This window comes from Bombina bombina, chromosome 3 (genome assembly GCF_027579735.1).
Source record: "Bombina bombina isolate aBomBom1 chromosome 3, aBomBom1.pri, whole genome shotgun sequence".
Lineage (NCBI taxonomy): Eukaryota > Metazoa > Chordata > Amphibia > Anura > Bombinatoridae > Bombina > Bombina bombina.
This window is the reverse complement of record NC_069501.1, coordinates 76692453-76708655: the sequence shown is the minus strand read 5'-3', so window position 1 is coordinate 76708655 and position 16203 is coordinate 76692453. Positions and strand designations below refer to the sequence as shown.

At 36.8% G+C, this 16203-nt stretch overlaps 1 protein-coding gene across 1 annotated transcript in view; it reads right to left on the bottom strand.

Moving 5' to 3' along the window:
• Positions 1-16203, bottom strand: part of LOC128652216 (cell surface glycoprotein CD200 receptor 1-B-like) — a 57899-nt gene that overhangs the window by 29695 nt on the left and 12001 nt on the right. The window contains exon 2 of the mRNA XM_053705151.1: positions 840-1136. Coding sequence (XP_053561126.1) covers positions 840-1136 — 297 coding nt within the window. The remainder of the gene's footprint in view (positions 1-839; positions 1137-16203) is intronic.

Below are 16203 nucleotides of genomic sequence, written 5' to 3'. Positions count from 1 at the left end.
TTCTGGGGTTAATGCATGCGCATATTAATCGCGTGATGTTGCTGAAAGTTTACTGAACACCCGGGGGGGGGGGGGGGAACAGGCATTGGATAAATGAATCAGACTAGACTGTCAATCATGTACTCAACATGGTGGGCAGAGGAACAAAAAAATGAGGAATTAAACTGGGGTTATTTTTAAAACATCTATACTACTGCATGACTGAGTTGTGTTAACTTTACATTCACTTTAAAGTCAATGGGGTCAATTTATCATATGCTGGGCAGACATTATTTGCTGTAGCCAATCATGTCTGCATACACTGTCAGCATTTAACATTTCACAAGCATTTCTTGTTAAATGCTTGTGCAATGCCACCCCCTGCACATTTGCTGCCAATTGTCCACTAAAAGGTGGCGGACAAGTTAAGGCAAGTTTTTAAGGTAAGTTTGGTGAGCCGGAAACTTCGGGCATAGAAAGCAGAATCCGCTGCTTAATAAATCTACCCCTAAGGGGGAAGAGGTTAATGCGTTTGCGATATTCAAATTCCTGAAGCCAAACCATTTACTTTGAACTTGTAATGCGCATGCTAAACCGTGACCCATTAAAAGTTTACTTCCAGCAGTGTTTGCGCTCAAGCAAAAGTGCTTACTAGCGCGGCAATCATAATCTGACCCTATATGACCTATGAGGCTGATCCATGAGTGGAATAAACTCCATGTATAATATTTTTATGTAGAAATTATTCAAACATCATTTTATTTAGATGCTGAGATGTCTGATGCACAAGTGTATGTTTCACTCAGGTTGTACTAACATATAAAATAAATATAATAAACATAGCAGACATGGCAACTTACCTAATATACTTAAGATGGTTGTGTAGACGTTTGTCCCTGCATCATTTATGTTTTCACAAGTGTAATTACCTTCATCAGTTATTTTACTATTATGTATTATGAGGGACATATTCCTGTTTATCTGCATCCTGTTACTGCAGTCATTGTATGTGTCATTATCGTCTACACTGAAAGACACTGTACATAGAGAGCCATTCTGCAGAAAGACCTTCCAAGTAAACAATATTAAAGAATCCCCAGGATCACCGTCACAGTTTAGAACAGCCGTATTGCCAGCGTAGACAGAGTGAGACGCACCTGAAACAGAAAAATAATTTGTTTGTTATTGGAGCTTTGTTATACAGCACTGGGTAAAGCCCATGGTATTGGCACCTATGCTATGCCTTTTATTCATATTATAAATGTTTTTACAGAGTTATTGCATCACAGCCAGTACATTAATAGCTCACTTCCAGGCTGGATATGTGTAGGCAAAATGCAAGTACAAGTGGTGATGGGGAGGACATATATTGTACATTGCAGCACACAAAGCAACACATACAGCTTTTTATACAAACAAATCCCAGTTCAGTTGTAAATGAAGGGGAAAAAATAAACATTCATGATTCAGATAGAACATACAATTTAACTCCTTCACTACCAGGCATTTTAGAGTAAAAATTGCTCATGTACATATTTTTAGCATTTTTGCTATCACTCCATTTAAACAGAAATAAAGCCGTTTTTATTTACCTATGAAACCTTTCTGTAATGTTTTGGCATAAAAAGAGCTTTCAGGGTATAGCATTTTCAACTAGCTATTTATTCACTTTCACCTAGATTGCAAGTTTTGCGCTATAGAGGGTGCAAAACAAACTCAACAAAAGTTGCGTTATTTCACTCTCCATAGTGCTGCCATTACGCGTTTTTGAAAAGCCGCCTTGTGCGTGCTATTTGGTTGCGTTAAGCTCCATACCGCACAAAATACAAGCACTGCTTTGACGTACTCGTGCACGCTTTCCCCATAGACATTAAAGGGACATTAAACCCAAAAAAATGATTTCATGATTCAGGTAGAGAAAACAATTTTAAACAACATTCCAATTTACTTCTATTATATAATTTGCTTAATTCTTTAGATATCATTTGCTGAAGAAATAGCAATGCACATGGGTGAGCCAATCACAAGAGGCATCTATGTGCAGCCACCAATCAGAAGCTACTGAGCCTATCTAGATATGCTTTCCAGCAAGGAATATCAAAAAAGTGAAGCAAATTAGATAATAGAAGTAAATTAGAAAGTTGTTTAAAATTGCATGCTCTTGCTAAATCATGAAAGAAAAAATTTGGGTTTCATGTCCCTTTAATGTCCCTAGTCACTTTATTGAAAAGGGACATAATATTAGGAAGATGAGATGGCAGTTTATAGACCACATACAGACACAGAGAAATGGCCAGGATAGAGAGAAATTGTTGAAACAAAAAGAAACCTGCTGGATACATAAAATGGAAACTATGGTCCCAAAAGGCCTAAATAGAGATTTTGATATGTCAGTGTATTTGTAATCCACTATTTTCTGATATATTCATTCAAATATTTTGAAAGATGAGATAATAGAATCATGTATACCATCAAATAAGTGTAACCATTTTTTAAGTGTAGCCAGAAAAAAGAGAGCGCCTCATGGTGTGATATCGTACATATAGAGTGAAAAACCCAAAAGGAACAGCAGACGTTGAAAAGGTACTCACAAGAGAGTTGGCACTAGAGGTAAGTGCATATGAGCAGGCTGACCTTTTACAGCAGTCAGTACACTGGGGGCTGCTTGTTTGTTATAGCAACCAAATGAGAAATAATAAAATACAAAAAGATAATGTAATGCTGACAATATATTAGAACCTAAAACGATTGGCAATATTGTCAGCATTACATTATCTTTTTGTATTTTATTATTTCTCATTTGGTTGCTATAACCAACAGTACACACACTTGTTACCCCCTACATTCCTTAGATCTAAGATTTATATCTACTGTGCATTCTGCTTAGTATTCCATCTAGAATGACTTAGATGTCAATTCCCATCAACTGCGTACTCATTCCTTCCAATTTTTTCTTCTGTTATTCTGCTTGAATATACTAATTTTCATTATTTATTAGGGCTTATATATCCTGCTAGTATACATTAGTAAGAGGCTCCTCCTGTTTTCTTTCTAGTCTAGGTTGCTCTATGTCACCAATTATTTTTCAGCCCAGGTTTTATTACGTTACTATATATATTCCTTTTACAGATTATTTAAATTAAATTATTTATCTCACAATAAATATTACGTGTATTGTTCATATGTATTTGTTTGCGGTACCATTATCTTTTGCAACACATTTTTAGCCATAATGTCCCATTCCCCCCTTCCTTTTATTGTTATTTGACTTTGGTACTACTAATAATAATCCCATATGTTTTTCATCAGATTATTTATATTAGTATCCATATAGTATTAGAGTACAGTGCCCCTTATCATTATATACTCCATCTAAATTCAGGCTCAACAAGCGCCCTTTTACTACCATCATATACACATAGTTTTTACTACCATCGTATACGCATAGTTCAGCCCAGGCTCTACTACATCTTAATAAATGCTTCTTCCTAACAGATATCGTTATCAAGCATGGTTTTTGCTATTTACAGATTATACATTTTTTATTTGCCTTTGTATTTTTATTTTACATGACCCTTGAATCGTTGTCGCAACATTTTTTCCGTTCTGCTTTTTACACAATCATCGTTTTTATTTTTTACTATAATATTTTCTTACTGTTGATATGTTTTATTTATTGTATACATTTTTAGCTTTTTATTTAGACCGTATAGATTTACCTTTTCATAGGTATTTAAACTGTGACAGATACGTTAGTTGCTTTTGTTTAAATATTATGTATCAGATGTATTGTTAGCTTTTAATTGGCGGAATTCCCGCCCAATCATGTTTCACTAGTGTGTTTTTAAAGCCCCAATGAAGGCTTAACCTGTTATACTACCTGATGAAACGTCCAAGAGCTTAACGGCCGAGAAACGCGTTATATTGCTCCAATAAATATCTTTTTTACAATACATCTGATCCTGCTACATTGTATACACAGTTACAATGTTTTAATCAATTGTTGGTAATTTAAAGACATCACAGATCGCTTATGCAGGCTCTGTGCAACGCCAGTGTGCAGTTTTCCGGAGTTACCTGTGAGGTCGACCATTTGATCTATACACGCTGATCTGATCTGCATACGCTGTGTGCAGGGGGATTTCCCATCAGTGCGGCTACTAGGACTAGCCCGCTCTCGCTTTCGGCGGACCACTGTCAAGACTTACCCCCCAGCGTACTGACTGCTGTAAAAGGTCAGCCTGCTCATATGCACTTATCTCTAGTGCCAACGTCTGCTGTTCCTTTTGGGGTTTTCACTCTATATGTACGATATAACACCACGAGGCGCTCTCTTTTTTCTGTCTCCACTTTCTATATTATCCGACTTACCACCGGTTCTGAAGAGGAGCTGCCTTCATTTTTTAACTGCTTTGGTGATTTCACAAATTTACTAGTTGAACACTTATATTCAGAACACTTGTTGTTTCCTTTATTGAACTATCCTTTTTTCAAAGACTTTTTTTCATATCATACACCCAGGTTTTGAGACCGGATATCAATTGTTTTTTGTTTGTGGCAAACACGCCATATTGTTACTTCATTTACCAATCATTTCATATTGAATATTATTGATATGCTTATGTTTGCACATGTTATATGATATTTTTTATAATTTGTGCTCCTAGCGCACTTCACGAACACTATATTGTATATAAGTGTACATATTATTATTTTTTAGTATTGGATTTAGATTAGATATAAAGTTTAGTAATAGAGAATGTATTGAAATGATTCACCACTAGGTGGTGGTAGAGATGCATGTAACTCAGTGAATTTGCCTTTGGCGCCATAGTGTATGGTATAAAAGTTTGTAACACATACTGTTAACCCATGCATGATTAAGGGGAATTAACCCCGTAACGTTGCTGTTAAATTATGTCCTAATAAAGAATTTTTGCTACTGAGAGTGCTGTGGACATCGTTACATTGTAGACATTAATGGGGAGAGAGTGTTAGAAAAAAACCTAATACCTGCAATCCCGGAATGAAAAGCTCCGTAAAGCAACCCCATTGATGTCTATGGGGAAAAAAAAGTTACGTTTAAACCTAACACCCTAACATGAACCCCAAGTCTAAACATCCCTAATCTGCTGCCCCCGACACCTACATAATATTAATTAAGGGACACTGGACCCAAATTTTAATCTTTATTTGAAAAAAAAGGCATTTAAGCTAAGGAGCCAGCTAATTTGTGGTTGAGTACCCTGGGAAGCACTTGTTTATTGGTGCTGTCCAATCAGCAAGGACAACCCAGGTTGTTCACAAAAAATGGGCCGCCATCTAAACTTACATTCTTGCTTTTCAAATAAAGATACCAAGAGAATGAAGAAAATTTGATAATAGGAGTAAATTAAAAAGTTGCTTAAAATTGCATGCTCTATCTGAATCACGAAAGAAAAAATGTGGGTTAAGTGTCCCTTTAATCCCTAATCTGCCGCTCCCGATATCGACGCCACCGAAATAAATTAATTAACCCCTAATCTGCAACTCCCGATATAGCCGCCACTATAATAAAGATATTAACCCCTATTTAACCGGTCCCCGACATCGCCACTACTAAATAAAGTTATTAACCCCTAAACCTCTGGCCTCCTACATCAATACCACTAAATAAACCTATTAACCCCTAAACTGCCAGCCCCCCACATCACCAAAAACTAAATTAAACTATTAACCCCTAAACCTAACAACCCCCTAACTTTAAATTAAAATTACAATACCCCTATCTTAAAAAAAATAAAAACTTACCTGTGGAATTAAAAAAACCTAAGTTTAAACTATATATTAAACTAACATTACTATTAAACTAAAATTAAAATAATTATCAATTAAATAAATTAAATTACAAATAAAAAAACCTAACCCTGCTAAAAAAACACATAATTTATGTAAGAATTTACCTGATAAATTAATTTCTTTCATATTGGCAAGAGTCCATGAGCTAGTGACGTATGGGATATACAATCCTACGAGGAGGAGCAAAGTTTCCCAAAGCTCAAAATGCCTATAAATACACCCCTCACCACATCCACAATTCAGTTTAACAAATAGCCAAGAACTGAGGTGATAGAAAAAGGAGTAAAAAGCATCAAAAAAAGAAACTGGAAATATAATTGTGCTTTATACAAAAAAACATAACCACCATAAAAAGGGTGGGTCTTGTGGGCTCCAATATGAAAGAAATTAATTTATCAGGTAAGTTCTTACATAAATTATGTTTTCTTTCACGTAATTGGCAAGAGTCCATGAGCTAGGGACTTATTAGATAGTAATACCCAAGATGTGGTACTCCACAGAAGAGTCACTAGAGAGGGAGGAATAAAACTAAAAACAGCCATTTTCCGCTAAAAAAATTAAATCCACATCCAAAAAAATAAGTTTTTCTCATAAGTAGAGAAATTAAACTGAAACATAAATTGATCTGTAATGAATGTTGTTTGAGTGGCAGATCTGTGAGCTTTATCCATATCCATATTTAGCAATATGTCTTGTATCATTTGAAGGTGCACATAATTAACAACCAATAGGCAACCTTACATTGCGTTTAAATTTCACCTTCACACTGAGGCTGGACATTCCTTGACAAAGGGGAGGAGTCCCCGAAACGCACGTCAAAACACGCGTCGGAACCAGCAAAGACTCCATCACCTGCACTTACCCTGATTACGGCAACCACGGCCTATACTGCATTCGATCACCGGTTAGCCTGTGGAAAGGAAGGAGCGAGATGGGATACCTACAACAGTGAGTCCATTTCCACACCGAAGATTACGCTGGAGACAGAGTCTCACGGTACTGGCAAATCTGATGACACAGGTAATATCGTGGCTTACGACTGGCCCTGCAGCTTTGTTATAATTACAGTTACCTGAACAGAGACACTGATGCTGCAACTTATTGATCTGTCCTGGTACAGATTAGGAGCATTCAGGTATACCACACAATACTATAGCTTTACCGTGAGTGAACATTAAAGGGTGTGAGGTTGGACTTACTACATGAATGTACCTCGCTATTAGTTTGGCAACCGGCAACATATATCGGTGGTTTCAAAATTGAGATTCAAGCCGTATACAATATGGGCTGCATTTTTACTGTATAAAGTGCCTTCTTCACAAGCCTCTAATAAGGACATTCTATTGTACATCAATTTCACTGAGTGAGCATATAACATTTTATACCCACAGGATCTGAGTTCTAGTGCTGGCTTAAGTTATTATTTCTCAGACCATCTTTCATATATTGCACCAAGAACTTTTATTTCTGGTTTGGGTCTTATACATGAAAGGACATTTGAGTTTGTATTTTTATTTTTGAACTTTACACAAGAAAGTCTCTTTTTTCTTTTTCAGTTTGGATACAAATATCATAACATGGATTGTTGATTTTCTGGACCATAATTGATGTTATATGAGGATATTGTTACATTGTGAAATATTGTGCACTATGGTTTGTTTTACTACATTTGAAGCTATACCAACATATCTTTTTGAGTGACAGGTGGAGTGTGTCTTCACTCCCTGGGGACGCCCAGGGGGTGTTTTCCTGCTTAGATTTATTACTCTATATTTGAGTATTTTTCTACAGTTTATGTTTAGGATTCCTTGGAGGGAGTATGGATATGTTTGGTGGATGGGGTATGTGTGGGGTATGGGGTGGATGGGGTATGTGTGGATATGAGTAAGCTCTCATCTTTTGTGTTCTTCTTTTTTTTTTTTTTTTATGATTTTGCATATGTAAAAAATTAAAAATTAAATTTATTTCTGGAAAAAAAAGGCTCGTTAGCACCGCGGGTCTTTACCGACAAAACTCTAAATCTAGGCGAAAGATAGTAATCTAGAGTTAGACACCATATCAGCATTCCATGATTTAAGCCATAAAGCTCTTCTAGATAGAATAACTAAAGACATAGGCCCCAAGTTATCAAGGTCTGTCAGACCTGATCCGACAGTGCGGATCAGGTCCGACAGACCTCGCTGAATACGGCGAGCAATACGCTCGCCGTATTCAACATTGCACCAGCAGCTCATAAGAGCTGCTGGTGCAATGCCGCCACCTGCAGACTCACGGCCAATAGGCCGCCAGCAGGGGGGTGTCAATCAATCCGATTGTACTCGATCGGGTTGATTTCCAGCAATGTCTGTCCGCCTGCTCAGAGCAGGCGGACATGTTATGGAGCAGCGGTCTTTGTGACCGCTTCTTCATAACTGCTGTTTCTGGCGAGCCTGCAGGCTCGCCAAAAACACAGGGCATCAAGCTCCATTCAGAGCTTGATAAATATGCCCCATAGAATTAATATAAATCTTAATAATATCAAATATAGCATCGTAAATTAAATAATTAGCATGTTGAAGTAAAAGAACAATGCTAGACAAATTAGGATCTGATAACTGCTGTGCTAAACTATCCAACCAACAAGTTGAAGCACCAGCAACATCAGCTACAGAAATAGCAGGTCTAAGAATATAGCCAGTATGTAGCTATGCCTTCCTAAGATAAGAATCAATCTTCCTATCTGAGGGATCCTTAAAAGAAGTACTATCTTCCATAGGAATAGTAATACGTTTAGCAAGAGTAGAAATAGCGCCATCAACCTTAGGGACTTTTCCCCAAAGCTCCAAATGGGACACAGGTAAAGGATACAACTTTTGAAACCTAGAAGAAGGATTAAAAGAAGTACCAGGCTTAGACGATTCCTTAGTAATCATATTAGAGATAGCATCTGGAATAGAAAAAACTTCAGAAGTCTTAAAAACAGAATTCAAACGTTTGCTATTCTTGTTATCAAGAGGACTAGATTCCTCAATACCCAAAGTAAACAATACTTCCTTTAACACAGAACGGATATATTCCATCTTAAAAAGAAAGGATAATTTATCAATTTCAGAGTCTGAAGTATGATCCTCTGAGCCAGAGAAATCCTCATCAGCAGAAAAAACTTCAGTATGCTGTTGATCAATACAAACTTCATCAGACTTATGAGAAGTAAGGAGAGACCTTTTACATTTATTTGAAGGCGGAATAGCAGTCATAGCCTTCTCTATGGCTGCAGCAATATAATCTTTTATATCTACAGGAATATCATGCATATTTGACTGTGAAGGTTTAACAGTTGATGTATTTGTACTTATAAAAAAACATTATCAGCATGAAACAATTTCTCATAATAAGTGCCACATACTTGAGCTGAAGAAGGAAGATCAACCAATTGACATGACAACATACACACTTAGCTTTGGTAGATTTGTTTTCAGGCAACATGGTTCCTACAGTAACATCAGAGGCAGGATCAGTTTGAGACATCTTGAAAAATGTAACAAAAAATAAAAAATAAAATTTAAACAAAATATTAAATTTCCACAAAATAGCAGTTTCAGGAATGGAAAAAAATGCTTATATGAAAAGCAAAAGCAAACAAAATAGCCATCTATAACAAATGAAAGCAGAGAGCAAAAAAGGGAGACTTATTATAACAAAATTTTTGGCGCCAAAAATGACGCCAACAAAGATGACGCAAATGCTGAGAAAAAAAGTTTTGGCCCTAAGGATAACAGGAAATTACATAACTTGCGTTATAAAAGGTGTCAACAAAGACGCAAGAAATGACGTGACTCGCGTCACAACAAACGCAACCTTCGCACAAAAAAAATTTGCGCCAAGAATGATGCAATAAATAGAAGTATTTTGCGCCATTGCGAGTCTAATTTGCCAGCGAACATTTGAAAAAACAAGACCGAAGTTACAACTAGTTTGAATCTCAGGTAAGAAAAGAATTTACTAAATTTCTCCCAAACATAATTCTCCATGCTGAAACTGTTAGCCTGCAAAGGGAAATAAACATAGACCTGACTCATGGCAAATATATGCAATATATATTTAAAACTTTAAAAATATAAAGTGCCAAACATAGCTGAGAGTGTCTTAAAAAAACATACTTACCTGAACATCCATCCACATATAGCAGACAGCTGAAACATGTCAGCAGAGGTAATGGTAGAGCTGTATAATGTCAATCTGTAAAGGGAGGTCGCAGATGAATCCCCACGACCGAATTTACAGAGAGCCTTAGAATAGATTTCCCATAGGTAAAAACATGGCATCATTAGGCAAATACTCCCTTCACATCCCTAAGACAAACACATGGCTAGATTACGAGTTTTGCGTTAGGCTTAAAAAGCAGCGTTAGTCGGTCCTAATGCTGCTTTTTAACGCCCTCTAGTATTACGAGTCTTGCAGGTATAGGACTAATGCTCACTTTTTTGGCCAGACTTGGAAATACCGCAAATCCATTTACGTAAATTGCGTATCCTATTTTTTCAATGGGACTTGCATAGCGCCGGTATTACGAGTCTCACAAAAAGTGAGCGGTAGACCCTCTCTTGTCAAGACTGGTACCGCATTTTAAAGTCAATAGTTAACAGTTATATGGTACAACGCCGTAGCAAAAAACTCTTAACTAAAGTGCTAAAAAGTACACTTACACCCATAAACTACCTATTAACCCCTAAACCGAGGCCCTCCCACATCGCAAACACTAAAATAACAATTTTTAACCCCTAATCTGCCGAACCGGACATCGCCGCCACTAATAATATAAATATATTAACCCCTAAACCGCCGCAATCCCACCTCGCAAACACTAGTTAAATTTTATTAACCCCTAATCTGCAGTCCCTAACATCGCCAACACCTACCTACATTTATTAACCCTAATCTGCCGCCCCCAATGTTGCTGCCACTATACTAAATGTATTAACCCCTAAATCTAAGTCTAACCCTAACCCCCCCTTACTTAAATATAATTTAAATAAATCTAAATAAAATTCCTATCATTAAGTAAATTATTCCTATTTAAAACTAAATACCTATAAAATAAACCCTAAGCTAGCTACAATATAACTAATAGTTACATTGTAGCTATCTCAGGGTTTATTTTACAGTCATGTTTGTATTTATTTTAACTAGGTAGAATAGTTACTAAATAGTTATTAACTATTTAATAAACTACCTAGCTAAAATAAATACAAAAGTACCTGTAAAATAAAAGCTAACCTAAGTTGCAATAATACCTAACACTACACTATAATTAAATAAATTAAATAAATTAAATACAATTAAATACAATTAAATTAGCTAAAGTACAGAAAAAACAAACACTAAATTACAGAAAATAATAAACAAATTACAAGATTTTTAAACTAATTACACCTAATCTAATCCCACTAACAAAATAAAAAAGCCCCCCCCCAAAAAAATAACAAATAGCCCTTAAAAGGGCCTTTTGCGGGGCAGTGCCCCAAAGTAATCAGCTCTTTTACCTGTAAAAAAAATTACAAATCCCCCCCAACATTAAAAAACACCACCCACACAACCAACCCTACTCTAAAACCAACCCAATACCCCCTTAAAAAAATCTAACACTAACCCCTTGAAGATCACCTTACCGGGAGAAGTCTTCATCCAACCAGTCCGAACTCCTCAACGAAGCCGGGAGAAGTCCTCATCCAAGCCGGGCGAAGTGGTCCTCCAGACGGGCAGAAGTCTTCATCCAGACGGCTTCTTCTATCTTCATGCATCCGGCATGAAGCGGGTCAATCTTCAAGACATCCGACGCGGAGCATCCTCTTCATCTGGAGTCTTGTTACTGAATGAAGGTACCTTTAAGTGATGTCATCCAAGATGGCGTCCCTTCAATTTCGATTGGCTGATAGAATTCTATCAGCTAATCGGAATTAAGGTAGAAAAAATCCTATTGGCTGATGCAATCAGCAAATAGGATTGAAGTTCAATCCTATTGGCTGATCCAATCAGCCAATAGGATTAAGCTTGCATTCTATTGGCTGATTGTATTTTGTTTTAAATAGGAATAATTTAGTTAATGATAGGAGTTTTATTTAGATTTATTTAAATTATATTTAAGTTAGGGGGGTTAGGGTTAGACTTAGGTTTAGGGGTTAATAAATTTAGAATAGTGGCAGCGACGTTAATAAATATAATGTAGGTGGCGGCGATGTTAGGGCCGGCAGATTAGGGGTTAATAATATTTAACTAATGTTTGCGAGGTGGGAGTGCGGCGGTTTAGGGGTTAATATGTTTATTATAATGGCGGCGACGTTGGGGGCGGCAGATTAGGGATTAATAAGTGTAGGTAGGTGGCGGTGACATTGGGGGTGGCAGATTAGGGGTTAATAAATATAATGTAGGGGGCGGCGATGTTGGGAGCAGCAGATTTGGGGTTCATAAGTATAATGTAGGTGGCGGCGGTGTCCGGAGCGGCAGATTTAGGGGTTAATAAATGTAATGCAGTGTCGGCGATGTCAGGGGTGGCAGATTAGGGGTTAATAAATGTAAGATTAGGGGTGTTTAGACTGCTTTTTTGCAGGTGTTAGACTTTTTTTCAGGCGGCTCTCCCCGTTGATTCCTATGGGGAAATCGTGCACAAGCACGTTTCACCAACTCACCGCTAACGTAATCAGCGCTGGTATTGGAGTGAGATGTGGAGCAAAATTTTGCTCCACGCTCACTTCTTGTCTGTTAACGCCGGGTTTGTAAAAACCCGTAATACCAGCGCTGTCTGTAAGTGAGCGGTGATCATAAAATGCTCATTAGCACCGCACAGCCTCTAACGCAAAACTCGTAATCTAGCCGATTGTACTTTGAGAGGAACTGGGCTTCAAAATGCTTAGAAACGCCTTTCACAGAAGAAATCAAGCACAACTTGCTTCACCATCCTCCAACGAAGGCAAAGTTTGTGAAACTGAAGTATGAGTGAGGTGGGAGATGTAGTTATAGGCATTTTGAGGTTTGGGAAACTTTGCCACCTCCAGGTAGGAATGTATATCCCAGACACCACTAGCTCATGGACTCTTGCCACTTACATGAAAGAAAAAACTAACTACCTTTGAAAAAATAAAAACTTACCTGAAAAATACAAAAAATCTAACATTACCTTTTTTTTTAAAAAACAACAACTAATATTACAGTAAAAAACAAATAAACAACCTAACATTACAGTAAAACAAACTACAAAATATAACAAACACATTACCAAAAATAATGAAAGAGTTATGCCTATTCTAACCCCCCAAAGAAACAACCCCAAAATAAAAATAAAAATATTCTAGCACTAAACTACAAATAGCCCTTAAAAGGGGCCTTCATAGGGTATTTAACTAAAGTGAAAAAACTCCCCCTCTAGCATTAACCCCCCAACCCCGGGTTCATCTTTGGTGAGTACCATCTTGGGGTTTAGTGTTTTTTTTCTTGTTGTTGTTTTTTTGGGGGGTTTACTCTTTAGATGATGAATTTTTTTTTTCTCTGGGCAGCAAAAGGCAATGCCCAGCCCAATGCCCTTTTCAGGGCACTTTTTAGAGTAATATTTTTTAAGATGAAAGTTGTTTTGGTTTTTTTTGTCAAAAGGTTGAATGAAAATGTTGAATAAATATATCTATTAGATAAAGGTCCTTGCAAGATCAAAAATATTAGTAAACAAGAGAAAGACATAAAAAATCAAAAAGGAGATTTTCTAAAAGCTATTTAAAATTCAAATTTGAATTAAAACTAGAATTGAGATATGTAGATTCCGAATTAGTATGGGCTGTTTGTTAGCATTTCTAATCCAGTTTATCACCTCCATGATTTAGCGAGTTGGAATTTGGGTTTCTCATTGGCTAATGGTTTTAACCAATAATGAGTGTTTTTATTTTTTTTAATAATTAAGGGTTAGTTGAAGTCTCTCACAGCTATGAGTATGGCAATGGGCGAAACGCGTAAGCTAGGAGATTTCTGCTAGCGATGGTATCCAACTTTAATGCCATTGTTTTGTTATGATTTTTAACTTTAATTATTAAAAGTTATGTTTTACCCCTTGGCTGGTGCACCCTCTTATGGTATTTATCAGGTGGATTTATTGAAGATTTGATGATGCACGGCTATCAATCTGGGGCCCTCTCAGCACCCCAGGACTTTGACGTTTTGCACACAAGCATTACTGATTGAACATCATCCTGAGGTCACGTGATCTGCACTGAGGACGTCACACCCAGGGAGAAGGCAAGCGGATGAGGAAGCCATTGTGGATTACAAATTGCAATGAATGCCTGATGTTACTCATAGACTCAGAGTAAACTGGTCTGTTGGGACAGACTGGGAAAGGGGTCTCTGCAGACATTTGAATATACCGAGGTGAGAAATGATTTTCATTGTATTAAGCGTGCTTCTCTTGTGCCATGGATAATCATTAAAAGGGGTGCAAGAGGTGAATGAAGGATTGAACCAGATTACTTAATGAAATTATAAGCATACAGGAAAACAGTACTTCAAATACAGGTGCTTTATAGCCATTTGAACATTTGTTTGTTTTTGGAAACTTGGGAGTTCTTCTCGCTTACGGCCTATGTAACACTGTTTTTGAGTAGCTTGGTGGCTGAGGTGTAATAAGAATTTCACTAAGCAAACAAATATATAGATGCTTATAATCCAAGAGTAAATAACACTATTTCCTTTGGATTCACAATGAGCAATAGTATCAATGGCAATTGCAATATGAGGTTTTTATTCACTGAAATCAACAAAGGAGAGAGGATGGAACTTGACTGAATAAGAAAGTGTTTTTACTACAGACAACTCTAAATTCACATTGAGCAGATTATTTGAAGAAATGGAGATTCTATTGATAAAAGAGGATAAATGTAAATGGCACATTTGGACATTTGATAAATATCACAAATTGGGTATTATACCTAGAGGTTTATGAAAAAAACAAGTTACCAACCTTTTTCACAGAGGACCAAGAATTCACAAGTATCTGGAACAGGGCTTTGTCTGAATGTTCTTTCAAACTGATGCTTTTGCTTAATGAATCTAAGAACAGTTAATAGCCTTAGCAAAGCAGATATATTCAATTCAAGTTGAATTAAACTTAAGTAGTCAGGAACCCCAATATCCCACTTTTTATCATATGCTCCAGGGGGCGGTAGCAGAGGCAAAGAAATTACTCCTAGAGATAAAACATGGAAAATACCTTAGGGACCAGACTGATTATGATTAGAATAAAATTTACATTTGGAATAGACGACAAAGGTCCCAAACTAGCAGAGAGGTAAACACTAATTGGACAAGGAGAATTAGATCCAGGAAGGGCAGTAATAAGAAGCAGGGATATTCCCCTAAAGGGTAACCTTTTCAGATAGTGAAGTCGAATCAGCGATTCCCTTGGGGAAGTCCCTTATTCAGAAGATGAAGATAGACCTGAAGAGTATTTAGGAATTGAAAAAGAAGGTGAATGCATAGTAAATACATATATTTTAAAATCAGCATAAAACACAAAGTAACAGGTGTCAAAATATAAGGTTGCAAGCACAACCTCTTATCAAAATTGCCCTACCAATTTAAGTAATTTAAGAGAATCCAAGAAAGCTGATTGACAGTTTTTTTCCAGCCCCCAACAAAGACCAGAAGAAAGATTATAATTGCATCCCTCAGCGTTATATAGGTTGATAAATTTGTTGTAACATTTCTGAGATATTGTCCAGATACACAGAAACTTTCAAGCAAAAATTTTAGATGAAAGACCATTTACTCAGTTAGGCCAGCTAACCACTCCTTAGCTCTTTGGCTCTTTGCCACACCCCGTAAGTAACAAAATAGAAAAACTACTGTTACAAAAAGATAAAAAAAAATCCCAAGTAACCCCCCCCCCAAAAAAAAAAGCCTACCCTAAAAAAACACCACTAAAAATTGCCCTCATAAGAGAATTTTGTAGGTATTGCCCTAAAATGATAAAGCTATATACTTAAACAAATAAAAATCCCTAACCTAAAAAAATAATTTCCCTAAGAAGGGTATTTTGTAGTACATAGTCCTAAAGCACTGTTTTTCAAACCTTTCCTCAGGCATCCCTAACAGGCCATATTTTGTGGGTATCTGAACTAGAACACAGGTGAAACAATCAGCTGATTAGTAGACCTGGTTATTTCTCCTGCTCTCATCCAATGTTATCCAGAAAACCTGGACTGTTGGGGAGGCCTAGGACAGGTTTGAAAACCAGTGCCCTAAAGTGATTACAGCTCTTTTGAGGGAAAAACAAGCCCTAATTTAAATAAAAAAAATAAAAAAAATACAAACATTCAAAGGAACACAACCACACACACTCATACAGCAAAACTCAGAGAAACATGAACA